Here is a 27,928-nt window from a genome sequence, read left to right as displayed (position 1 = left end):
AAGTTATAGCTAGGTAAACATAGGAATTAGTATTCTAATCCCTAATTCTAACTAATTCCTAATATTAAAAAGTAATTTAATAGGATCTCCTTGTAGGTAACTAAAATAATATAACAAATAACACTGATCACTGTTGGCCTACAACCTGGGTTTATAAGGAATCAAAAACAAGCTGTTGACAAACATCTTGCAAAAAAGTGCAGAAACTGAATTTTGGCGTTAACCTGAGAAGTTCAGTATGTCCGCCACCCCATTGGACACAAACAGGTCCCCCGGCGAAACGTCCGATCCGGGTAGACTGACCACCACAGAACTCCGCCTCCTCTCCTGCAGTCTGGTGGAAACAGGAAGAGATCAGGTTATCAGAGTGAGTGAGGTGTAATACATGAGGAATAGAGTAGGTCAGTGAGGTACAGCATAATACAGTTAGAATATTCTGTCTGTGTACCCCATTATGTTGATAAATGTACCTCATTTATTACACCATTACTCAGTCATTATTATACCTGTATTATGCTGTACCTCACTGGCATACTCTTATTACGCCATTACTCACTGTTATACAATGATATACCTCATTTTGACATACTATACGCCTCCGGATCTGGCAATACCGGTATATAGTTTTGTTTGCTTTGTTTTATATTCTGGCTTGTTGTTATTATTTTTTCACCTTCGGGTAACAAAAGTGCTTTACTACCACTACACCCACTATCACTACCACTACACCCACTATCACTACACCTACTATTCACTACCAATATCCACGACTACTACCACTACCACCACCACCACTACACCCACTATCCACTCATATTATGTAGGCAAATCATACCGCTGTTTCTAAACTCCTTATTCGCTTGCTTGTTCACATTGCAGTGAGTACACATGGTATTTCAACAATGTAGAAAAATGTAGAAATGCCTAAAGGAATTCAGTTATTTCTGGCTAAACGGTCTTCTAGGCAAATTCTCCAGTAATAATGACAATGAGTAATGGTGTAATAAATTAGGTATATTTACCAACATGGGGACAACAGACAGAATATTCTCAGAGAATTGGATCTGACCATGAATCAAGCCGAATTAATGAATTAAAGACCCCATGCAGTCTTTGTAATTGTATTTTTAAATCATCGCTGTATGTCTAATAAATCATTGTGTTTTTTTTATTAAAATTACTCCAAAATACATGTTTTATAATATATTTCCCTGAGCCTCCTTGGGTCCGTTAAATGCTAAGTCTGATCATGTGGGCGTTAGGAAACAAATATGACTATATTGACATAGACAGGCGTGATTGGCAAATAGGATGGTCTAGAGCCCACCCCCATACCCAAAAGAACAGTCATTGGTCATATTGTGACATCATGACATGGGCCAAAAGTTCCATCCCACCTGAACAGGCCGAAAATCCAGCCTTCATTTAAAAAAACATTTTTATTTTTTATTTAAAAAAAAAAAAATTACACAGCTCATACACAAAAAGGGAATCATCATCATTTTCGCAATTTCAGAGTGTTATTTGAACTTTTTTTTGTGATGGAAATATATTTTTTTTTAAAGGAAAAACTCATCTTTAACTGCACTACGCCTTTGAGGAATTGATGTGTTGTTGACATCCAATGCATTAGTTATGTAATTTATGGTAGAAAGTATATCATTTTTTACCTAAAAGATAAACAACAAAAAAACTACTATTAATGGAAAATTAAACACTAATATCTCTTGATTAGATAAGTATTCAACCCCATGTTAGACTCATATTTAGCAGGGATTACAGCTGTAAGTGTAAGATGGCGCTGGAGAAAAAGCCGATTGTGCAGAATGCCAAGAGTGTGCAAAGTTGTCATCAAGGCAAAGGGTGGCTACTTTGAAGAATCTAAAGTTTAAAATATATTTGGATTTGTTTACCACTTTTTTGGTTACTACATGATTCCATATGTGTTATTTCATAGTATTGATTTATTCACTATTATTCTACAATATAGAAAACAGTAAAAAACTAAGAAAGACCCTTGAATGAGTAGGTGTCTCCAAACTTTTGACTGGTACTGTGCATTTCTAACTGTCACTTAAGTGTTTGTTTCCTTTAATATGTAGCTCACATTTTACATGATTTCCATCAGTACGCCTTTCTTTCATGTCTGTGTAGTTGTTCCTAAGGGTGGCTAGCATTAGTGGATCATGTTAGGTTAACGTTGTGCAATAACTTGGGACCTAGTGGAATTCAGACCACACGCAGCGGGTTAAACCTGGAGCACAGTTTACGATGACTGGACCGTTGTCATTACAGTTCCGTGATTAGTGAGGATTAGGGTAGATTTATTGGACTAGCCTATTGTTCAACCACTATTGTAGATTTTTTTCACCTTCCAATATTTAATGGATTGAACTTGAATCAGGATGAATCAAACCACTGCATTTTTGTGCATAAAGGCTCTCCAAACCAGTTGTTACTCACTCTAAACTTTGTCTAAACAAACAACAAACAAAAAATCTGAGTATCTATCAGTTAGTGCTGAAACAGAGAAATATGCATTTATTTAGATGGCCTTCTTTGATCCCTAATATTCTGAAACTGTTCTCTCAATGTATTCTAGGTGACCAAGTCTAGAAGCAACAGGACCCTAAAGTGCTTCTACCCCCAAGCCATAAGACTGCTAAATAGTTACTTAAATAGTTAACCAATAGCTACCAGGACTATCTGGATTGACCCTTTATGCGCTAACTCTTTTGAGTCATCACCTACACTGCTACAGCTTATTATCTATCCTATTGCCTAGTCACTTTATCCCTATGTACAGTATATGTACATATCTACCTCAATTACCTCGTACCCCTGCACATTGACTCGGTACCCTGTGTATATAGCCAAGCTAGCATTGCTCATTGTGTATGTATTCCTTGTGTTACTATGATTTATATTTTCTCTCTGCATTGTTGGCAAGGGCCTGTAAGTAAGGATTTCCCTGTTAGCCTACACCTGTTGTTTACAACGCATGTGACAAATACAATGTATTTGCTTTGAGTCTGTTGACAAAATGCCAATTAAAAGGTTCAAAGATAAATGTAGTGAAAACCCTATTGAAAGAAAACTCGACAAGAAAATCTGTTGGCCAGCAAGTAGAAGGGTTTTCTGTGGTTGAATGTATTTCATGCTTGGTCATGTTCATTAGGGCACAACAAAGCAAAACATTTTGCAATGGAAAACAATCTTCGTTTTTTTCCCCTCAGTTTGGTGTTCAATGAATACGATCCCAGTTTCCTAACTGTATGACATAGTTCAGAGCGAGTCGGTTATAGGCAAATTCCCTTCCTGCCATGAAATAATGTCCAGGCAGTGTGGTAACTGCAAGCCACAGTGCAGGTATTTTTGGCTAAGCCAAGTGGGGACACATAACATTAAAATTATTCTGTGGAATAGCATGCAACACACCTACCTATTATGGCAAACCTTGTCCTGTAAAATAGAGACGAAAGAGCATCGGTTAGGATAATTATATGTTGAACATGGCTTGTTATACAGCAGATACTAATGTGAAAGAGCAAACACAGACAGTGAACGATAGATGTACTGTGCTATCTAAACATTAAGGATTGGTTTCTTGGACACAGATGAACCATAGTCTTGGATTAAGAACATTCAACAGAGAATCTCCATCGAACATGCTTTTTAGTCCAGGACTAAGATTAATCGGTGTCTGGGAAACCAGCCCTAGGAGCTCAATGATGATTAGAGCCTTGGGTGTGATTTGAAAGGTGCAGTGTACATAACACAACTCAACATTACACAGGGCTCCTGGTTCTACATAACACGGCTATATCCCTCACAAACAAATTAAACATTTCAAATCAGTGTTTTTTTCATGTGGTCGTTTGAATTAGAATAGCCCAAATAGCCCTCTAATATCTGCAGAGAATGTCGTGACTATTGAGAATGGCCCAGGTTGAATGCCGGGAGCCCACTGAATAGATCCCCCCCCCCCCCCCCTTTATATTTTTCTATTGACCACTGACCCCCCCATTATTGGGTGACTGCTGACGGTGGTGAATAGGAGGCTTGTGGAGGAGCCTTACTGCCTTCCCATGGCCCCTTGGAGCTCTGTCTGAGTGAGTGAGTGAGTGAGTGAGTGAGTGAGAAAGATTGAGGCTTGCTGGGTGGTGGGGCTGCGCTGAGCTGTCAGTGCATGTAACTGCTGATTCATTTGCTGTCAAAAGCTGGTGAGCAGCCACCACAGGAGTCCAGGGAAAATGAGAGGGCTGCTACCCAGGAGGAATGTGGTGGAGGAGCTACTGGCCATCTGATTTACAAGGCTCGGATAAAAACTCATAAAGCCAGTGTGGCATATGGGCGCAATTCATGCTCAACTGAATCATTTGTGATTTTAACATTAACTCACCTGATCATCAGGAAATTCAAAGTCTTTACTAAATCTTTGCACACCACGTGCGGACAGGGATTCTTGTCTCGTGCAAGTGATACCATTGTTAAAAGTCTTTGATCTATGCGATCTGCTTTTTCCCTGGCCTGCAGATGAATTGGGCTGATTATCATGGTGGTTTTCGCCATCAGGAGGGGGGCAGGCCGCTAACGGAGACTTGTGCCTGTGTACTGGCGAGAGGGGACTCAAAAGGAATGGTGTCTCCTCCGTACCCGACTCCTCTTGTGTGCTATCCATCCTCACCGGGTCCCGGAAGTCCACCTGCGGACGTCGCGTGCTCCTCATCCTCCTCAAGGTGGGGGACGTGGAAATGCGAGCCGGGGCCTGTCGGTCAAACTGGGTGAGCAAGCCATCGGCCTCAACCAACGACACGTGTTTTAGTTTGGAGTGCGTTCTGGCCAAATCTATATGCATGATAAACGGGTTGCTGGTCTGCGTCTCCTTTTCGTCAGTGGGTTTCGAGACCGTTTGCGTCTCAACATTGGTCACAGCCTCATTCTCTAGCCACTCAATGTAACTCCAGTCCAAAATTCTCTCTGTGTCCTGGCCATTCTCATGCACTAGAACCTGTTTCAGAGTAGACATATTGAGCAAGACGGCATTATAGGCCTAATGTCAGAAAAAGGGTAGTCCGTTGGTGTTTTCCTTTGGTACTTGTCTTTAACCAGGTGTGTTGGGGTCAGATAATCCAGGTGCATTCCACTGCCAGTTTATCAGCAAGCAACTACGTTTCAGACACGTTTCTGGGAAATAAACAAAATATCTGTATTAGGTAGGTCTAATACAAGAGCCTACGAATTAAACAAAGCAGTCTGGGCGTGCAGTCAAGTCAATCTTTTTTTGTACAGAGTTCAGATCACGTTGTGAAACATTTAAATTATGGATTTGTGAGCTGCATACTTAGCACATGTTTTGTCAACAGAGGGTGGGGGAAGTTAGCTTACAGTTGGTGTTCATAAGGTACAGAAAGTAGGCCCTCTAACAAGCTCCAAGACTACTGTCGCCTTAGCTACAGATTGTACACCAGATAATGTGATACACGACATGGCCAAACATCTCAATTCAAAATCATGAGCATTAATATGGAGTTGGTCCCCTCTTTGTTGTTATAAGAGCCTCCACTCTTTTAGGATGTCTTTCCACTAGATGTTGGAACATTGCTGCGGGGACTTGCATCCATTCGTTCACAAAAGCATTAGTGAGGTTGGGCGATTAAGCCTGGCTCGCAATCGATGTTACACCTTTGGGATGAAGTGTTCGATGGAATTGAGGTCGGGGCTCTGTGCAGGCCAGTACAAATTCTTCCACACTGATCTCGACAAACCATTTCTGTATGGACCTCGCTTTGTGCATGGGGGTATTGTCATGCTGAAACAGGAAAGGACCTTCCCCAAACTGTTGCCACAAAGTTGCTAGCACAGAATCGTCTAGAATGTCATTGTATGCTGTAGCATTAAGATTTCCCTTCAATGGAACTAAGGGGCCTTGCCCGAACCATGAAAAACAGCCCCAGGCCATTATTCCTCCTATGTGTTGGGGCAGGTAGCATTCTCCTGGCATCCGCCAAACACAGATTTGTACGTCAGATTGCCAAATGGTGAAGCGTGATTCATCACTCCAGAGAACACGTTTCCAGATTAACAGTTCTTGTGTTGACATTGCTTCCAGAGGCAGTTTGGAACTCCGTTGTGAGTGTTGCAACAGAGGGCAGATGATTTTTACACGCTCCAGCACCCGGCGGTCCCGTTCTGAGAGAGAGGATTAGCCGTTGTTGTAGACGTTTCCACTTCAAAATAACAGCACTCACAGCTGACCAGATCAGCTCTAGCAGGGACTAACTTCCTTTTTGGAAAAGTAGCATCCTATGGTGGTGCCACGTTGAAAGTCACTGAGCTAATCAGTATGGGCCATTCAACTGCCAATGTTTGTTTATGGAGATTGCATGGCGGTGTGCTCGATTTTAAACACCTGTCAGCAAAGGTGTGGATGAAATAGCGGAATCCACTAATTTGAAGGTGTCCACATACTTTTGTATATATAGTGTAGATGTTTGGCCGAATTGAGAACATAGATACTATCGCGAAGTTATGGTTGCTCGAAAATGTACTGTGCTACGCCACACAGTACCTACCCTGTAATGTCCAGTAATGGATACCAAAAATCTTGGCGAACAATCTGTAGCTATCGTTGCCTGTAAAAAAAAACTAACTAAAAAGACTGTAGTCTTACCTTCGTCATTGTCGATAGTTATGGTGTTTAAAGCTCACTTAAAACAACCCAAATATTGTATTTTTGAATACAGTGCAACAGTGGAGCTGCACTACACTGCAATACCGTATCAGTTCAGTGTAATGCAATGACAGTTTATCGCGTGGGAAACAAAGAACGGCACAAGAGCCCCATGCACCTGATCCAACTTTCCAATACTCCAATTAGACGTTTTCATTGGGCCACTTCAACCCATGTAAAGTGCTATTCAATCAAATCAGGTAGGATTGTTTCATAAACACATGAGAATTCCCAACAATAAAAAATAAGGACCTATGAGCACTTTAGCGTTGTCGCAGTGTGCGGATTGCAATGGAGAAACCCCGCAAACCCACGAGGTGATTACAGTGAGAAAAACATTATCTAGGCTACATTTACCATCACCCAATGTTAGTCTAAATAACAACAAATTACTCACATGACAAAAGTGTAAAAGGTGTCGACTGAAGAAGAGCAAATCCAGCTGTGTTTACTCCCGGCAGTGTGTCGTGTCTCCTCTCTATTCCACAATGTCTCATCCGTCGCGCTGCGCTCGGGGTTGTTCATGCCAATCAGACCGCCCTGTGAAACAAAAAAGTATAGGCAACTCCTGGCACTAGTCTCGGCCACTGTTCGTACTGTTCCTTTTCACATGACAAAGCTCAGAGATTTGTGTAATGCCTCGGAAAGATATCGTGCGTGCGTGTCCAATTGTTTCCTACCCGACATTTGAATGAGTGTTATGTGTCAACGAGAAAGTTTAGTTCAGACAGTGGATTTGTCCGCAGTACTATTGTGACATGTACGGTGTAATCAGTGGGAGGAACTAAAGGACGGTTCATTTGTTTTAGTACTAGTCTTTTTTATCCATCGTTGAGGTAAAGGTATGTGTGTGTGAACAAAGAGAGGATCCGCTACATCACATGCGTGTAGGGCCGTGCACATACCTTTGGGGGTTGCTTAAAAATGTTTTTTAATAAAGGGCTACCCCCCCTTAAAAAAAAATCGACTTTCATGATTCATAACATACCAACTGCCTCTGTAGCCAAAATGTCAACATATGCCTATTTATTTTATACAACAAACACACTCACTTGTCATTCCCAATGTAAGCAGTAGACACGGTAGTAACTAGTTACCAAAGCCACAAAGTTATATACCCGGCCTATTTCTACTATTTCTCTTTTAATACTGTGTTTTAAACCTAACCACACGACTAACATTATGGCTAACCCTAAATTAAGACCAACGATTTTTTGATTTCATACATTTGTTCGAGTTACCCAATTTCTACTTTGTGGATGTGGTAACTAGTGGAAACCGGTTGACACTGGAGTGAAAATGCATTCTTGTCCGCAACTTGTTTTGTCAATTTTTTTCCCGTATTGTCCTCACCTGATCCCACAACAGTTCGATAACCCCGGGACTTTCCTGTTCCGTACCCGATAAAAATCCCTCCCATCCCGTTTAATTCTTTATGTGTAGAAATCAGAGAGAGTTTATCGCACACATCCCAGCTAGCACATAACGTTCTGAGAACCATATTTTTCTTAGAGTTTGCTGAGAGCATGCTTTTCCTATAGTTTATTTGCATACAACATTTCGACAATTTTCTGGGAATGGTGCAGGATAGTTTATTGACTTTGTAACATTCTAACCCCCTTTAAGAAACTTGACCAAAAAACGTTATTTTCTTGATATTTCATTACTTTAACAGAGTGTTTCCTAAAAGTAACAATACGTGAAAGTACTACTTAAGTATTTTTTGGGGTATCTGTACTTTACTATTCATATTTTTGACAACTTTTACTCCATTAGATTGCTAAAGGAAATAATGTACTTTTTACTCCATACATTTTCCCTGACACCTAAAAGTACTCGTTACATTTAGAATGCTCAAGCAGGATATACAGGGGTGTTGTGGAGCAGGTCGAGAGCTTCAAGTTCCTCAGTGTCCACATCACTACGGAACTATCCTAAATAGTTAGTTAAATAGTTAACCAACCCTTTTTGCATGAACTCTTTGACCCATCGCCTACGCTGCATTACTGTTTATTATCTATCCCGTTACCAAGTCACTTTATCCCTACCTATATGTACATACACTATATATACAAAAGTATGTGGACACCTCTTCAAATGAGTGGATTTGGCTATTTGTGAAGTGGAAACTTCTAGGAGCAACAACAGCAGAGCCGCAAAATGGTGGGCCACACAAGCTCAAAGAACGGGACCATTGAGTCCTGAAGCCCGTAGCCGTAAAAATAGCCTGTCCTCGGTTGCAACACTCACTACCGAGTTCCAAACTGCCTCTGGATGCAACATCAGCACAAGAACTGTTCGTCGGGAGCTTCATGAAATGTGTTTCCATGGCCGAGCAGCCGCCCACAAGCCTAAGATCACCATGCACAATGCCGAGTGTCGGCTGGAGTGGTGAAAAGCTCGCCGCCATTGGACACTGGAGCAGTGGAAATGCTTTCTCTGGAGTGATGAATCACGCTTCACCATCTGGCAGTCCGACGGACAAATCTGGTTTGGCGGATGCCAGGAGAACGCTACCTGCCCAAATGCATGGTGCCAACTGTAAAGTTTGGTGGAGGAAGAATAATGGTCTGTAGCTGTTTTTCATGGTTCGGGCTAGGCCCCTTTAGTTCCAGTGTAGGGAAACATTAATGATACAGCATACAATGACATTCTAGACGTTTCTGTGCTCCCAACATCACTAACATCACTAATACTAATACTTTTTGTCTGAATGGAAGCAAGTCTCCGCAGCAATGTTCCAACATCTAGTAGAAACCTTTCCCAGAAGAGTGGAAGCTGTTAAGGCAGCAAAGGGGGGACCAACTCTATATTAATGCCCATGATTTAGGAATGAGATTTTCGATGAGCAGGTGTCCACATACTTTTGGTCATGTAGTATATCTACCTCAATTAGCTCGTAACCCTGCACATCGACTCGGTTTGGTGCCCCGTGTATATAGCCAAGTTATCGTTACTCATTGTGTATTTTTTAATTAAAAAAAAAATTCTAACTGCATTGTTGGGAAGGGCCTATAAGTAAGCATTTCAATGTTAGTCTACATCTGTTAATTATGAAGCATGTGACAAATAACACTTGATTTGATGTACTAACTGGGTGAGTACAGGCAACTGTGCCATAAGCACTAAGCAGCAGCCAAATGGAGCAGTTGCTATGGCTACTCACATGCAGAGTGGGGGACAGGCAGATGAGCAGCTAACGCAGAAATTATCTGATTTCTGCTTGTAAAAATGAGCATGGGACAGGACGGTAGTGATTTGTTTTGTAAGTGTCAGGCTTATAGAATTGTTTGGGGGATCAGCACAGGACCGGGAACAAATTTGACAGGACAAAACAGGGCAGGAATACATTTTCACTCCTGTGTCAACCTCTACTGCTCTGTGTTGTGATGAGTGAGTGTGTTGTTGTAGAAATGTAGAAATGTTGGCTACAGAGGCAGTTGATAGGTTATGAGTGTTTAGTTATGAAAGGTTGGGAGGCTGCCCTTTTTTATTTTGGGCACCTGAGCACCCCCCCCCCCCCCCCCCACACACACATGTCTATGTGTGTGTGAGAGAGAGTGTGAAACAGACTGAAAAAAAGAAAGAGAATCAGAATCACTTTTACAAGTACATTTATTTATACATATCCAGAATTTGACTTAGTGAATAAGTGCTACCAGCAATAGACAATGTACAGACAGAATACAGATACAAAGTCAACATAGTCAACATACAGGATATCCAAAATAAATACAGTATACATAGAAAAAAAAAGAAAGAACCACACACCAGAATAGATTTCCACCCTGTAGCTTCAAGATTATCTATCCTATGGACTATGGAGCATAGTCATTAATTAATTTATTGATTCATTCATAACTGTAATCCAGACCTGTATTCTATACTGACTCTGCCTCACTAGCAGGTGATTGTTATAACCTGCGAACACTAGATGGTAATGTAGGATAGATTATATCACCATGTCGCCACTGGCTGTGTGGTTTTAAAATGATCAGTGATGCCCCCATGGCGTCCTCTGGTGTCAGTATTGGCATCCTCTGGTTTCAGTATCTGTCATGCACTCACCACGGTTCTGAAGAATAATCATCATCATTATAATTATCCGCAACAGCATCATCATCTCTCTACATAGTTATGAGAACAGAGTGGTGAAGAGAATTGTATTCAGTTGCATGAGATAGACATTTAATGAATAGAGTGTACACAATTCCTTATTCTACACGAAAGACAATCATGTCTGTTCTACACTTACCTCAGAAACCCATACTACAATTTTGCGTAATTTAATCAGATACTCAATACCATCCTATGTTACCTGCATCTGTCCACTTGAGATTAATTCTACACAACTCATTTATATCTGGAGGTTCTGTAACATTGCACCTTCCTGAACATGCCCCCTGATTAGTCCTTAATGAGAAAAGGGAGGGGTCACAACACATTCCAACACTTCTCCAAAATGTGCAAGCTGTCCAATGGACCGCAGACTCACTGGAGAATACCAGGGGTCACCAAGAGGTTAAAGGTTAAATAGTCAAGGGTAAATATCCTTCAGAGTTGGACTTTTATGACATATACCTTCATCTTTATGGATTATGTGATGCTGTACACAACACACACACACACACACATCTTGAAGCAAAATCCATGGAAGTAGGATATCTTTAATTCTGTGAGGAATTTAATTTTTGATTTAGCTTTGCAGTCATTTACAGGCCTATTCAGAATGCAACTCTTCACTTCCATTAATGCATGACCATCCTCTCCCCATGAGTAGGGTATGTTGGGGGAAAACACCCTCTTAAGGAAAATGTATATTTTCTGACACAAAAAAGCTACGTTTTTAAAGATTTAGATATGTGCATACTGGCTATCCTTGGGCAAACACATTTATAATGGAAATAAGTGGGCATAATGAATAGTTTTTTGTTATTTGATAAAAACAGAAACTTCGAAACAGGGCGTTTTCGCCCCATTAACGGGGCAAAACACCCCCCTCTATTGGGCAAAATGCTTCCTGAAGATTAATGTCTTAAAATCCAATTTATACCTTTTATTTACATTTTCTGAAATTGACTCTTAAAAGCTAGGTATCAAATTTTTAATTAAATAAAGCAAATATTGAAACAAAATGGCATTGCACATCTCACTATTAATACCCTCACTATGATGAGGTTTTGATGTAAAGGTCCCTCTTTTCATTTTTGCTCTTCCAGTCCAAATGATCCTAAAGTTTCTAAAAATGTATTGTGTTCCCAATAAAATTACTTATTGTGGCATTTTCCCCCAAACGTGCTCACCTTAAATTGTACTATTGTTTTAGATCCACTTGATTTCGATAAATTATTTCGAAGTATCATCAAGCTGTTACTTGTCATTTTCTTCAATCATACTGATCAATAGGTATTTTAAAAACAGCTTGTACTGAAGCCAGAATCTCTCCTGGAAAAACACTAGTCATGGGGATTACATGATAAATATGAATGATTTTTAGTTATGATTGGCTGATACAAACCAAAACAAACTCACCACTTAATCAGAAAAGCTACTGTAACATTAGCCCAGCAATGGTGCAAGGTAGTATACAGCCAGCCTTACATGTATGAGTCAGTCTGACACTGAAATTAATGAGGAAGATGATGATGAGCCAGTGCAAATCCCAAGAGGTATGCAGTAAGTCTATTTGGAAATCGTTGCAACCCGTAACATTAATGTGGCTATAGCTAACTAACTAGCTAGCTAACTAGTTTTGCTTGATCCCAGTGCATGCTACATTTCACATCGACTGAAAGTTCAACCGGACAACAAAATACAAAAAATATCCCAAATCCTTTATGACAATTTGTTGCGATGCTATAATTGTGAAAGCTGATACAGCATGCATGCCTATTAGCTTGTTAGATTTGGCATTATACTCAACAAATAAGCTATTCTAGATCAAACATTATTGCGACCTAACTAGCATATTGGCTAGATATGATTTAATCTGAATATGCTTGCCATAGCAAACTATATGTGATTAGACTTGAGCATTTGGTGGACAGCAGTGTTATAGGACGATATTGCCTGGAATGTTTATCAGATGTCCGCAGGTGCCTCCAGAAGAACCATGCCCTTGCATGGTAGACCACCCTGGTCTTGTGACATTCTGTGTCAATGGGTATGCATTACAACATGTCATGAACATACAGTGTACAAAACATTAAGAAAACCTTCCTAATATTGAGTTGCACCCCCTTTTGCCCTCAGAACAGCCTCAATTCGTCAGGTGTCAAACGTTCCATAGGGATGCTGGCCCATGTTGACTCCAATGCTTCCCACAATTGTCAAGTTGGCTGGATGTCCTTTGGGTGGTGGACAATTCTTGATACACACGAGAAACTGTTGTGTGAAAAACCCAGCAGCGTTGCAGTTCTTGACACACTCAAACCAGTGCGTCTGGCACCTACTACCATACCCCATTTAAATGCACTTAAATATTTTGTCTTGCCAATTCACCCTTTGAATGGCACACATACACAATCCATGTCTCAAGGTGTAAAAATCCTTCTATAACCTGTCTTCTCTTCATCTACATTGATTGAAGTGGATTTAACAGGTGACATCAATAAGGGATCATAAACTTTCATCTGGTCAGTCTATGTAATGGAAAGAGCAGGTGTTCCTAATATTTTGTGTATACAGGTAAGATTATGGTTCTTCACAAAACTGCATCTGAGAGGACTGTATAAGCAAGTATAGTGAATGTATTACATCTCAAATAAACTATAGTTGTAAAGGTAATAATGTATAGTGTCTGTTGAATCCTCATTTAACCAAACAGTAATGAACAGGTTGTTCACATAATGAGTATCATGTTCATAGAAACACAGAAAACAAGGTACAATGGGTCTTTATTTTTCACAAGCCAGCAGGCGGTACTGTATGGACAGATGCTGGGGGATCAGGCTGTCCAAGTTGACCAAGGAAGCTGCTGCCAGGTACAGGATATCGTTTGGTGTCTGACCAGTCCGAGTGCTGCTAGACTTGATGTGTTCAGAGGCTTGGCTTCAGGACATGACAGGACGGGTTGATGTCTTCAGTGGCTTGACTTCAGTACATGACGGGCTCATCATGGATAGAGGGTGTTGGAGAAGAGCTCAACTCTTCCGCGAGGGCAGGAAAATATTTGTCTGGGAATACAAAACAGTACACAGTTAGACAAAAGGGCTATGAATGACAGTCCAAGCAGGGTGTGAAGTTGAATTAATGTGTAATAATGTGATTGTGTTAATGAATTTAAGTCATTAAAAATGCATAGGGCTAAGCATAGTGCATAGAGAGGAAATATTAAATGCTCTAGTGGATGATGGGACATGGCATCAGTTCATGTCAGGAGAGAGTTGACACTGGTAGTGGAGTGGTCATCACCTCATAATTGGGGAACATGAGGGGTCTTAGTCGTAAACACAAATAGCAAATACATGGCGTTACAAAGCTTTGCACACTTGGCATTCTCTCCACCAGCTTCATGAGGAATGCTTTTCCAACCGTTTTGAAGGAGTTCCCACATATGCTGAGTGCTTGTTGGCTGCTTTTCCAACTCAACCCAACCCATCTCAATTGGGTTGAGCTCGGGTGATTGTGGAGGCCAGGTCATCTGATGCAGCACTCCATCACTCTCCTTGGTCATATAGCCCTTACACAGCCTGGAGGTGTGTTGGGTCATTGTCCTGTTGAAAAACAAATGATAGTCCAACTAAGCCCAAACCAGATAGGATGGCCTATCGCTGCAGAATGCTGTAGTAGCCATGCTGTTTAAGTGTGCCTTGAATTCTAAATAAATCACAGACCGTGTCACCAGCAAAGCATCTCCACACCATCAAACCACCTCCTCCATGCTTCATTGAGGGAACCACACATGCAGAGAATATCCGTTCACCTACTCTGCGTCTCAAAAACACGGCTGTTGGAACCAAAAATCTAATTTGGACTCATCAGACCAAGGGACAGATTTCCACCGGTCTAATGTCCATTGCTCATGTATCTTGGCCCAAGCATGTCTCTTCTTCTTATTGGTGTCCTTTTGCTTCTTTAATCAGCACAACAGTTTTTAGCTGTGCTAACATAATTGCAAAAGGGTTTTCTAATGATCAATTAGCCTTTTAAAATTATAATCTTAGATTAGCTAACACAACGTGCCATTGGAACACAGGAGTGATGGTTGCTGATAATGGGCCTCTGTACGCCTATGTAGGAATTCCATAAAAGCGTCTGCCGTTTCCAGCTACAATAGTCATTTACAGTATTAACAATGTCTACACTGTATTTCTGATCAATTAGATGTTATTTTAATGGACAAAAAAAATGACAATTTCTTTCAAAAACAAGGAAATTTCTAAGTGACCCCAAACTTTTGAACAGTTATGTGTATGTATGTACAGTTGAAGTCGGAAGTTTACATACACTTAGGTTGGAGTCATTTTTCAACCACTCCACAAATTTCTTGTTAACAAACTATAGTTTTGGCAAGTTGGTTAGGACATCTTCTTTGTGCATGACACAAGTAATTTTTCCAACAATTGTTTACAGACAGATTATTTCACTTATAATTCACTGTATCACAATTCCATTGGGTCACAAGTTTATATACACTAAGTTGACAGTGCCTTTAATCAGCTTGGAAAATTCCAGAAAATTATGTTATGGCTTTAGAAGCTTCTGATAGGCTAATTGACATCATTTGAGTCAATTTGAGGTGTACCTGTGGATGTATTTCAAGGCCTACCTTCAAACTCAGGGCCTCTTTGCTTGACATCATGGCAAAATCAAAAGAAATCAGCCAAGACCTCAGAAAAAAAACTGTAGACCTTCACAAGTCTGGTTCATCCTCGGGAGCAATTTCTAAATGCCTGAAGGTACCACATTCACCTGTACAAACAATACTACGCAAGTATAAACACCATGGGATCACGCAGCCGTCATACCGCTCAGGAAGGAGACGCATTCTGTCTCCTAGAGATGAACGTACTTTGGTGTGAAAAGTGCAAATCAATCCCAGAACAACAGCAAAGGACCTTTGTGAAGATGCTGGAGGAAACAGGTACAAAAGTATCTATATCCACAATAAAACGAGTCCTATATCGACATAACCTGAAAGGCCGCTCAGCAAGGAAGAAGCCACTGCTCCAAAACCACCATTAAAAAGCCAAGACTGCGGACAAAGATAGTACTTTTTGGAGAAATGTCCTATGACCCCAAGCATACTTCCCAAGTTCCCAGAACTGAAAAAGAACTGAAAAAGCAAGTGCGAGCAAGGAGGCCTAGAAACCTGACTCAGTTACACCAGCTCTGTCAGGAGCAATGGGCCGAAATTCACCCAAATTATTGTGGATACCTTGTGGAAGGCTACCCAACACGTTTGACCCAAGTTAAACAATTTCAAGGCAATGCTACCAAATACTAATTGAGTGAATATAAACTCCTGACCCACTGGGAATGTGTTGAAAGAAAGGAACCCTGAAATAAATCACTCTACTATTATTCTGACATTTCAGATTCTTAAAATAAAGTGGTGATCCTAACTGACCGAAGACAGGGAATTCTTACTAGAATTAATTGTCAGGAATTGTGAAAACTGAGTTTGCATGTATTTGGCTAAGGTATATGTAAACTTCCGACTTCAACTGTGTATACATGTATGTATGTGTGTGTGTATATATATATATATATATATATATGGCGATTTTTGCATGTAAATCTTGGTAGAGCAAAAAACAAAATGGGATGCATGCCAGCAAAGCCACAACACTAAACAATACATTAATTGCACAATAATGGTGACAAACGGTTATATATATTTTTTTTAACACACACAACACTTTCTGAATAGAAAATATTACATACATTTCCCTCAATCGTTTTGTTGTAGGGATTTAAACATTTGAGATGAGACAGATTAATAAATGTTTTGTTGAGTTCAAAAAGAGTAGTGCCAGTGGTTTCTGTGAAAATTACAGGCAGAGCGCGTTTCACCTCAAGACACCTTATCCTAAGCTAATTTAGACGGGTCGTCACTAGGTACCACAGCCACAACGTCATAAACCCCGTTTCTACAATTTATCTTTTTAAAATGTGCATTTAAACCTAACCACAATACTAATCTTATACCCAACCCTAACATTAAGTTTTCATAAATGTTTAAGATGTAGCCAATTTGACTTTGTGACTGTGGTAACCCTTTTGACGGGATAGGCAGGCTGCTCTCTATCTGCAGCTCTGACAAAACCAGTCTCCTCCCCCAAAGTTGATACGAAAATAAGAACATTATGCCGCCTGTCACACGGGAAGAAGTTGGATTCATGAACTAAAACTAGTTTTTTTTTGTTACACTAACTCAAAGTTGTTGCATTGTCGTCCTTTTCTAATTTGGACTGGAGAAAACAGCAAAACATGTCTCGTTTTGGGGCGTTAGTCTTTTCAATTTGACGAGTGAAACGCATGTTTGTTGCCAAGATACACTGTAACGTGTCAGCAGACCACTTCATCAGAGCAAGACTACTTACTGCATGTCCTACTTACCTGGAAAGCCAACTTTTGGACAGAATTAAGCGAAAATGTCAGACAACAGATCTAGTTTTCTTCATATTGGAGACATTGTGTCGCTTTACGCGGAAGGCACTGTCAATGGCTTCATCAGTACATTGGGGTATGTTCCTCTAATTAAATATTAACCATGTTTTATTAAAATGTGACAACCATGGCACGTAGGCCTACAAGTTCGTTTGTTGGCCAATACATGAAATGAGTCAATGTTGGTAACACATGGCGGTGTCAATGGGTGTGAGGTTCAAAAGTCGGAAGTTGAAGGAAAGGCCTAACTAACACAAGCGATTCCATCAAGGAGGAAATGCCGCCTATGAGCCTCACACATTTTATGCAAATATAACAGGAATGCAAAGCATTATGAAGTAAACTGCATGTAAGTAGGCCTGTACCGCTCCAGTGTAGCCAATGCGTGTGCAATGTCCAGTCACACATGCTTTCAGACACATTATTACTCTTTGGACGTCAAATGGTTTCCTAGGAAAATATCGCGTTGTGATCCATTACGTACTCAAAATAGTATTAAGCTTTTTCACGTTAGGTCTTGGCAGAGCAGCACGCACTGTGAGACAGCTGAGGAATTTCACTTGATTGCTCACAGCTGTTTGATCAACATGTCTTCCTTGACCTGTAATGTAGTGTATTTGTATATGTTCACCAGGGTGTCCCCAATGCAACTTGAATAATGGTTAGGTTGTTGAATGTACTCTTGTGGCCGATGCTTTAATCTGCACATTCATGATAGAAAACTTTAACTTTAAGAACTTTTCCTATTTGTTTTGATCATCACATTTTTGACTTTGGGGCAATGAACACATTTCCAAATGTACAGAGAATTGAGAGGAACTTTCATGTGTTTTACCAAACAGTGAAGGGTCAAATCAGGTATGCCTACAGGTGCACTCTAGTTTAAAGTAAATGTATGGCATTCTGTGAGTACAGAAGATCATTGACTAGCCTACTCTGAGTGTGGGAGTACTGGTTGCTGAACCAGAGCAGGCCTAATACTGACTTGGTGAAATGGTGTACTATTGTACTTTTTTTTTAAGCCATTGAAAGTTTACTATCAGTAATAACAGCTAATTCCAAGGACCATCAGAGATTTTCTACAAATATTGACTCTCGGAAGATAATTGAGTAATGGTCATCAGCTTTGATATTATCCTAAACTTACAATGCACCACAAAGACTAGAGTTTCCTCTTGTAAACACTATAGTGCTTAGTTGAAATGGCTCCAGCGCTTTAGATCATTTCTATGCTCTGCCATCTAGACCGCAGAACAGGCAGGTGTGAATGCACTTGTTCTGTGGAATGAGTCTGCCCTACCCACCTCTCCCTCACATTCTCTCTCTACTTTCTCTGTCTGTTCTTTTAAACAGCCACACCAAAAGCATAGCAGGCATTTGCCTAACCATCACTGTTACCATAGTTACTCCATGGATATCCGTCTGAAAGAAGTCTTTGTAAAAATTACACATTCGTCTCTACAAGGCAGAATGTTGAATAAAATGATATTTACACTTTACCGGTTGTACATGCTGTTGGTCCTTTTGGTGGTATGAGGTGGAGATAGGGTATCCACAGGAAAGTGTTTATCTGACTTTTTGCTGCGCCGGTAGGTTCTGTCGCTTATATTTTAAATCTGTTGACACATTGCACCTGATGCACAATATGTAAACAATAGCCGAATGTAGTTGACCGAAGCGCGTTTCCTCGCAATCAGTTGGAAGTGTGTGCGGTTGGGTTAGGCTTGGCCATATTGTGCAAGTGTTGGCCAGGTGCGAATTGCATCAGTATTGAAAATTTAAAAACCCGAAATACAGACCAGCGTACTGAAGGTCGGGTTGATAAAATATTCCTGTGGCTATTTTGTATCAGAATACCTCTGACATAGGGACAAATTGGCGGACAACAGTTAAAGTAAGTTGAAATGAAGTTTAACATTCTGACTTGTAATGGGACTGCTTGGGAATGCTGAGGCTAAGCAGACATGAGCCTGAAAACCCGATATTGTAGGTCGGGCATAAATAAGCGTTTGGATCAGGAAAGTTTCATTTCATGAGTTCTACAAGCCAGAACGATGAATAAAAGTATATTTAAACTAACTTGACCTGTTGTCCTTGTGAGACAATCGATCCTCAGGAATGTATAATTATGTTAACTTTTCAAAGAACTGGTTGTGCGTTCATATTTCTATCAATTGGAGCATGCAAGATGAAAATGCATGCATGCTTCAGGTGATAGAAATCTGTTCATTGAAGAGTAGCTGTAATAAGTGAAAACTAGCTGTTATTGGCAGAGGTTTGAAACTCTCTTGTTGGACTATTAACTCATTTACCACCTGGTCATGTCGCCAGGTAGGCCAAAGCTCCATCCCACTAAAACAGGCTGAAATGTCAGGTGGTCTATTCAAAAAGCTTATACATTAAAATGGCATTTTAATTTTCACAGTATTATTCCAACTTCAATGTGGAAATGTATATACGCAACACAGAAAAATCACGTTTTTGACCTCACATGGCCTTTAAAATTGAATTTGATTCAACATTCTGGTTTGTAGTGGTCGTGAGAGGAACATTTCCTGATCCAAATGCTCATTTCTGCCTAACGTTGAATCCAATGCAATCCAACGTGGGGTTTCCTGGCTAACGTGAGCAGGGGATCACTCCTGAACTCCACTCTTGATGTCTACGATCATGTTGGTAACTCGGAACCCCATTGTGTTCATGAGACACAACAGCCTCATTCCAGTAGTTTCAAAATGCCTCCTTGTTTCCTTGTGATAATCACTGATGTGTAAAATGAGTGGATAAGTCAAATCTCATTGCGTTCACCAATCATACTATGCTAGATTAGCAATGCCAAGCAGAAAGGAATGGAAATGGGGCCAGTGTTTTTAGATTGGGACAGACTGGCTTGTTACCTGGGTGGTGAAGCCTATAAAGGCCACAAATGGACCTGTGCCAACAATATGAATCATGACTGACATTGTGTTACTGAAAAGTTGATGCAGTCAGATAACTTGTCAAGGCCCATCTCAATGCAAATGTCAGGGCCATAAAATGTCAATGCAAAGTGCGTAGTAGAGAGCTCTGCTGTTTTGAACGAAAGGCATAAAGTCAGTAATGAGTCAGTGATTCATTAACTAATGCAGTCTGACGTAGCCAGGTCTATTTGACAAATTTTTAGCTACAACTTCAACAAGTCCGTTGGAGAGGATCAGCTTGAGCAAAGTGAGGTGCAGAATCACTAATCTACAAATAGTATTCCCTGCCAAGTAATAGGTTTTGTGCAATTTTAAGATTTGCAGAGCAATGCAAACACAGGCACAACCAGACAGTAATTGATTGATTGGAGACAGCTTGTATCAATTACAGAACATTTCCTAAGATTTTCTACCAGCAGCAACACTAGTGGATAGTGCTGGAAATGCTGGCTTCTGCACTAAAATCATGGCCCTAATCATGTGATTTAGGTTGTTCTCGTGTTTAGATGATGCAGATGCATTCCAGATTTGACATAAAATACCTATCCAGGCATACTGTCAGCTTACCACATCATGGTCGCATCCCCTGCTCAGACATTGCATGCATCAACCAATGGTTGCGTGCCACATCGTTGACTGTGCAGTCGGGCACCAAATTAATACAACGTGGTTAGCTGATACGTAAAATACCTATCCAGGTGCTGTAAGATCTGGCAGGTGTCAGCAACATCTGTGCCCCATATCTTATAGCAATCTGCTGCCCGCCTGCACAGTCTGACATGGCACGCTACCAGTAGTTGATGCATGCAACATCTGTGCATCTATTTAGGCAGAAACTCAATTGTCTGTCCCTAATGGCACCCCATATAGTGTACCCTCCAACTGCTCACCTCTCCCTCAAAGCACATTGCAGGAGAGGATCCAAGATCCTTCCCACAGACCACCTCCTCCAATTAGATTTGAGAATTATGTAAGGCGAGGAGTTGAGGACACCAATGGTTTGACGGCTAGTAACGTTTTCAGACAGGCATGGTATCATGAATTTTGTCTGGCATTGCCATTGCTATATGCATCACATGCAACCTCAGCTCAAATGACTTTGATAAGTCTATAAATCCATATTGACATATGATAGTAACATATAACCTCTTACTTCAAATAAGTTCCTCAGCTCACACTTCCTTTTACAAACATTCAGTGTTCCCCTCAGGCTGATTCTTTGCCCAAGTCCAATTCTCTTCTGCTGTGCTTATCTTGCTGACATACTCAAGCAAACAGACCAAACAAGTCCACACATTCTAGTTTAGTAGCACTAGCTAATTTGGATGCATAAGGTAGCCTGAACTATGCATGCATGGACCACTATTTCAGCTACATAGCCTAAATGACTGTGGTTAACTTCATCCATGCTCTAAATGTTATCCGGTTCGTAATGTACATGTCAGTCTTATATTGGCAGGTTACACATCATTAGGTTAAATGAGAGCTGTGCATCACCAGCAAGTTGAAGCGTGTCCAGAGATCTGTTGATTAACAAAATTAATTGACCAGTAATTTGGCCATTCTACAGCTTCTTACTATCAGACGATCTCAGTGTGGTCACACATTGTTTATTTTCTCAGCCTTGTCACGGTCTGGCGTCCTTTGTCTTGCTATAATGTGTAATGGAGCGATAATTTGCCTACCTTGTCCGTATCCTGTCAGCTGGATGTGCTGCTGGTTCTTTTTTAACTGAGATCCAGGACCAGGGTCGCATTCATTAGGTCATGCAATGGAAAGTGTTTATTATTGGAGTCCAAGTAGTCCTTCCCTGTTTACATCAGTCTTCCATTTTGGTTCCTAATGAATATGACCCAGTTATTTGAAATGCGCTGGCTGTCATGGCACTGGTTAAAGCCCCACTGTTCCAACTGAGCAAAGTTATAGGCCTATTCATTAGGGCACACTATAGCAAAACATTTTGTAACGTTAAATGTTTCTTATTCGACAAGGTTCAGGCAGTCCCTCCCTATTTCAGTCCGTTATTCTTCCGTTTGGTGCCTAATGAATGCGACCTCTGTACTTGGGGTTACTCATTTATGTGCTAAACAAACTGAGGAGTCTTTAGTTTATCTCAAGTCTTCTTGTTTTGCTGTGTAGGACATGATTTGACATCCTATTGTTTCTCATTTAGATGAGACTTTGATATGGGAGCTGAGGAATAGGAAATATGCACGGCAACAGCCAGCCAGTTAGGATTGAATGATCAAAAGCCATGGCAGCAAGACTCACTGCACAGGACTGCTAGTGTTGTCTGAACCAGAGGGACCGTTCCTTGCATTTTCCCCTTAGCCATTCATCTACTCGACTATGTCCTTGTAATCCAGTAAAGTGATAAATTAGGGATGTGACAAATTTAAAAACAATTTCTTAATGTTTAAACATAAATGTTTTTTTATATATCGGTTTCCCGTTAAAATACGAAATTCATAGAATTCCATGTGAATTCACAATGTAGATGCACTGCTGCCAGCAAAGGTTTGGTTCTAACGATGTGTCCCTTTCAGGTGGTTAAGCATTGCACCTGTTCTACGATTACTGTACCTCAATTCCACCTGGAAAAAATTGCATTTCACCACCTTCTAATTTAACAAAAATTTCCTGAATTTTTCCATGGGAAGTTAAGCCCAGGGAATTTAGGGAATTTTGCTTATATTCATCAAAAAAAGTTAGCTTATAAGAGTAAACATTTTTTTGTGGGATACACATAAGGCAATTCTAGGTCCTGTGGCATATTTTGGTTAAACTATCCCCAATTCAATGGAATTGCAACCATCTGCATGCACAGTCCATTCTTCCATCACACGTGCCCCTGATCTGGCACACTAATGATATGCTATTGATTCCATACTACTACACTGTCTGAGCCAAGGACTACATGGTTTATGGTAAGTTTTGATTACAATACTGGGTGGGCTGAATACATTTTATGACACATTATTTTTTGTTAGTAAATAGTAGCTTACAGCAAAGTGTGTTTTAAAATCATTTCTAACTTGTTAACAATTTCTGCTAGTAACCATGTAGGTTTTAGCTTTCTTGAGCCTGCTAACTAAGGAGTGTTAATTCACCCGTTTCCATACATGTTTCATTTAAAAACATATACCTTACAAGGGAGTTGTTTAATCTAACTATTTATCTGTACATGGAATTGTATTTGTTTTATTTTGCAATGTAGACTGTCATCGTGTCACTGAAAACAATGGATACAATCTACAAGTGAGCCAAGGAAATTGTTAGGTATGTGAAGGGTCATCAAGTTATAGCAGCAATCTACCTCGCCAAGCAAAGTGAGAAGAATAAGAGCACCACATTGAAGCTGCCCAGTGACACCCGTTGGGGTGGTGTTGTCATCATGTTTGACAGTCTCCTGGAGGGGAAGGAGTCTCTCCAAGAAATGGCCATATCACAGTCTGCCGATATGAGTCTGTAATACCAACATGTTTCATGGATCCTGGACTTCTTGATGGGCCGCCCTCAGGTGGTGAGGGTAGGTAACAACATATCTGCCACGCTGATCCTCAACATGGGTGCCCCTCCGGGGTGCTTGCTCAGTCCCCTCCTGTACTCCCTGTTCACTCATAACTGCATGGCCAGGCATGACTCCAACACCATCATTAAGTTTGCTGATGACACACCAGTGGTAGGCCTGATCACCGACAACGACGAGGCAGCCTATAGGGAGGAGGTCAGAGACCTGGACGTATGGTGCCAGGACAACAACCTCTCCCTCAATATGATCAAGACAAAGATGATTGTGGACTACAGGAAAAGGAGGACTGAGCACACCTCAATTCTCATCAATGGGGCTGTAGTGGAGCAGGTTTAGAGATTCATGTTCCTTGGTGTCCACAACACTAACAAACTATCATGGTCCAAGCACACCAAGACAGTCGTGAAGAGGGCACGACAAAACCTATTCCCCTTCAGGAGACTGAAAATATTTGGCATGGGTCCTCAGATCCTCAAAAGGTTTTACAGCTGCACCCTCAAGAGAAAGACTGTTCTATGATTGGAGTCTATCTGCTACCGTACGGCAAGTGGTACCGGAGCGTCAAGTCTAGGTCCAAGCTTCTACCCCCAAGCCATAAAACTCCTGAACATCTAATCAAATGGTTTCCCAGACTATTTGCATTGCCCCCCCCCCCCCCCCCCCACCCCCCTTTTAGCTTATGCTACTCTGTTTATTAACCATGCGTAGTCACTTTAATAACTCTACCTACGTGAATATATTACCTCAACTAACCGGTGCCCCCTCACATTGACTCTGTAGCCCCTGTATATAGCCTTGCTATTGTTATTTTACTGCTGCTCGTTTAATTATTTGTTATTTTTATTAATCTTTTAGGGCTTCATTTCACTAATAACTATTTATTTCACTGTAAGGTCTACACCCTTTGTATTCGGCGCATGTAACAAATAACATTTTATTTGATCTGCTAAACCCAGATTTGTCCGTCGGACTGCCAGATGGTGAGGAGTTATTCAACACTTCAGATAATGCTTTTCCAGTGCTTCAGAGTCCAATATCGGCGAGCTTCATACCACTGCAGCCGACACTCGGCATTGCGCATGGGGATCTTAGGTTTGTGTGCCATGTAAACCAAGTTAATGTGCTGATGTTGCTTCTGGAGGCAGTTTGTTACTCTGTAGTGAGTGTTGCAGCCGAGGACAGACGTTTTTTTTACACACTACGCGCTTCAGCATTTGGTGCTCCTATTCTGTGAGCTTGTGTGGCCTACCACTTCGCGGCTGAGCGGTTGTTGCTACTAGACGTTTGAACTAAACAATAACAGCAGTTCTACCAGGGCAAAAATTTGACGAACTGACTTGTTGGAAAGGTGGCATTTTATGACGGTGCCACGTTGAGTCACTGAGCTCTTCAGTAAGGTCATTCAACTGCCAATGTTTGTCTATGGAGATTGCATGGATGCTTGCTCGATTTTATAGATGTGTCAGCAATAGGTGTGGCTGAAATAGCCGAATCTACTCATTTATAGGGGTGTCATGGCCATGTTGTGTGTGTATGTACTAGAGGTCGACCGATTAATCAGGTTTTTAAAATTTATAATAATGACAATTACAACAATACTGAATTAACACTTATTTTAACTTAATATAAAACATCAATAAAATCAATTTAGCCTCAAATAAATAATGAAACATGTTCAATTTGGTTTAAATAATGCAGAAACAAAGTGTTGGAGAAGAAAGTAATATGTGCCATGTAAAAAAGCTAACGTTTAAGTTCCTTGCTCAGAGCATGAGAACATATGAAAGCTGGTGGTTCCTTTTAACATGAGACTTCAATATTCCAAGGTAAGAGGTTTTAGGTTGTAGTTAATATAGTATTTATAGGACTATTTCTCTCTATACCATTTGTATTTCATACGCCTTTGACTATTGGATGTTCTTATAGGCACTATAGTATTGCCAGTGTAACAGTATAGCTTCCGTCCCCCTCCTCGCCCCTACCTGGGCTCGAACCAGGAACACATTGACAACAGCCACACTCGAAGCATCGTTACCCATCACTCCACAAAAGCCACAGCCCTTGCAGCGCAAGGGGAATAACTACTCCAAATCTAAAAGCGAGTGACGTTTGAAACAGTATTAGCGCACACCCAGCTAACTAGCTAGCCATTTCACATTGGTTACACCAGCCATTAGGCTGATAGGCTTGAAGTCATAAACAGCGCTGTGCTTGCGAAGAGCTGCTGGCAAAATGCACGAAAGTGCTGTTTGAATGAATGATTACGGGCCTGCTGCTGCTCAGTCAGACTGCTCTATCAAATCAGACTTAATTATAACATAACACAGAAATACGAGCCTTTGGTCATTAATATGATCGAATCCGGAAACTATCATTTCGAAAACAAAACGTTTATTATTTCAGTGAAATACGGAACCGTTCTGTATTTTATCTAACGGGTGGCATCCCTAAGTCTAAATATTCTTGTTACATGGCACAACCTTCAATGTTAAATCATAATTACGTAAAATTCTGGCAAATTAGTTCGCAATGAGCCAGGCAGCCCAAACTGTTGCATATACCCTGACTCTGCATGCAATGAACGCAAGAGAAATGACAATTTCACCTGGTTAATATTGCCTGCTAAACTGGATTAGTAGTTATAACTAGTGATTATGATTGATTGTTTTTTATAAGATAAGTTTAATGCTAGCTAGCAATTTACCTTGGCTTTTACTGAATTCACGTAACAGGCAGGCTACTCGTGGAGTGCAATGGTTAGAGCGTTGGACTAGTTAACTGTGCGGTTGGAACCCCTGAGCTGACAATGTGAAAATATGTTGTTCTGCCCCTGAACAAGGCAGTTAACCCACATTTCCTAGGCAGTCATTGAAAATAAGAATGTGTTCTCAAATGACTTGCCTAGTTAAATAAAAGGTATGAAAAATAAAAAATAATAATCGGAAATCGGCACCCAAAAATACAGATTTCCGATTGTTATGAAAACTTGAAATCGGCCCTAATTAATCGGCCATTCCGATTAATCGGTCGACCTCTAGTATGTACTGTGCCTTCGGAAAGTATTCAGACCCCTTGACTTTTTCCATATTTTGTTACGTTACAGCCTTAATCTAAAATGGATTGAATAAAACATTTTCCTCAGCAATCTACAATATCCCATAATGTCAAAGTGAAAACAGGTTTTTAGACATTTTTGCAAATGTATTACAAACAAACATTACTTATGTAAATAAGGTTTTAGACCCTTTGCTATGAGACTCAAAATTGAGCACCGGTGCATCCTGTTTCCAATGATCATTCTTGAGATGTTATTACAAGTTGATTGGAGTCCACCTGTGGTAAATTCAATTGATTGGACATGATTTGGAAAGGTGCGCACACACCTGTCTATATAAGTTGCCAGTGTATGTCAGATCAAACACCAAGCCATGAGGTCGAATAAATTGTCCGTAGAGCTCAGACAGGATTGTGTCGAGGCACAGATCTGGGGAAGAGTACCAGAACATTTCTGCAGCATTGAAGGTCCCCAAAAAGGTCCCTTATTCTTAAATGGATGAAGTTTGGAACCACCAAGACTCTTCCTAGAGCTGGCCGCCCGGCCAAACTGAGCAATCGGGGTAGAAGGGCCTTGGTTAGGGAGGTGACCAAGAACACGATGGTCACTCTGTCAGAGTTCCTCTGTGGAGATGGGAGAACCTTCCAGAAGGACAACCATCTCTGCAGCACTCCACCAATCAGGACTTTATGGTCAAATCAAACCAAACTTTATTTGTCACATGCTCTGCATACAACAAGTGTAGACCTTACCAGTATGCTTACTTACAAGCCCTTAACCAACAGTGCATTTCAAGAAGAGTTAAGAAAATATTTACTAAATAAACTAAATGAACACTAACAACAATAACGAGGCCATATACAGGGGGTACCGGTACCGAGTCAGTGTGCGGGAGTACAAGTTTGAGGTAATTTGTACATGTAGGTAGGGGTGACGTGACTATGCATAGATAATAGCGAGTGGCAGCAGTGTACAAAACAAATGGAGGGGGGAGGTCAATGTAATAGTCTGGTGGCCATTTTATTTAATTGTTC

At 40.7% G+C, this 27,928-nt stretch overlaps 2 protein-coding genes and 1 long non-coding RNA gene across 8 annotated transcripts in view; 1 reads left to right on the top strand and 2 right to left on the bottom strand.

Moving 5' to 3' along the window:
• The window catches only part of LOC110522730 (pleckstrin homology domain-containing family G member 7), a 28,788-nt gene extending 20,591 nt beyond the window's left edge, over positions 1 to 8,197 (bottom strand). Inside the window, exons 1-5 of one of the 5 annotated variants that reach the window (XM_021601209.2) lie at positions 8,087 to 8,197; positions 7,131 to 7,273; positions 4,403 to 5,187; positions 3,443 to 3,462; positions 225 to 334 (exon numbers count right to left, since the gene is read on the bottom strand). In XM_021601209.2, the coding sequence (XP_021456884.2) occupies positions 225 to 334; positions 3,443 to 3,462; positions 4,403 to 5,029 (757 nt within the window). In that variant the 5' untranslated portion in view covers positions 5,030 to 5,187; positions 7,131 to 7,273; positions 8,087 to 8,197. Of the gene's footprint in view, positions 1 to 224; positions 335 to 3,442; positions 3,463 to 4,402; positions 5,188 to 6,673; positions 6,862 to 7,130; positions 7,616 to 7,785; positions 7,925 to 8,086 lie in introns of those variants that run through there. The other 4 variants (XM_036977427.1, XM_021601216.2, XM_036977418.1 and 1 more) reach the window with 4 other exon arrangements.
• Positions 8,198 to 13,612: 5,415 nt separating this feature from the next.
• On the bottom strand, positions 13,613 to 18,271 carry LOC110522691. Its single transcript, XR_002473363.2, has 3 exons — positions 17,297 to 18,271; positions 14,147 to 14,448; positions 13,613 to 13,908 (listed from the first exon to the last, which is right to left on the bottom strand). It is a non-coding gene; the product is annotated as an uncharacterized LOC110522691 (long non-coding RNA).
• LOC110522681 (inositol 1,4,5-trisphosphate receptor type 2) overlaps positions 17,024 to 27,928 on the top strand; it is a 160,699-nt gene continuing 149,794 nt past the window's right edge. For both annotated transcript variants that reach the window (XM_036977399.1, XM_036977393.1), the window contains exon 1: positions 17,024 to 17,423. In XM_036977399.1, coding sequence (XP_036833294.1) covers positions 17,332 to 17,423 — 92 coding nt within the window. In that variant the 5' untranslated portion in view covers positions 17,024 to 17,331. The remainder of the gene's footprint in view (positions 17,424 to 27,928) is intronic.

Source organism: Oncorhynchus mykiss, chromosome 1 (assembly GCF_013265735.2).
Source record: "Oncorhynchus mykiss isolate Arlee chromosome 1, USDA_OmykA_1.1, whole genome shotgun sequence".
Lineage (NCBI taxonomy): Eukaryota > Metazoa > Chordata > Actinopteri > Salmoniformes > Salmonidae > Oncorhynchus > Oncorhynchus mykiss.
Note: the sequence above shows the minus strand (reverse complement) of the source record. Positions and strands in the feature narration are given on the sequence as shown.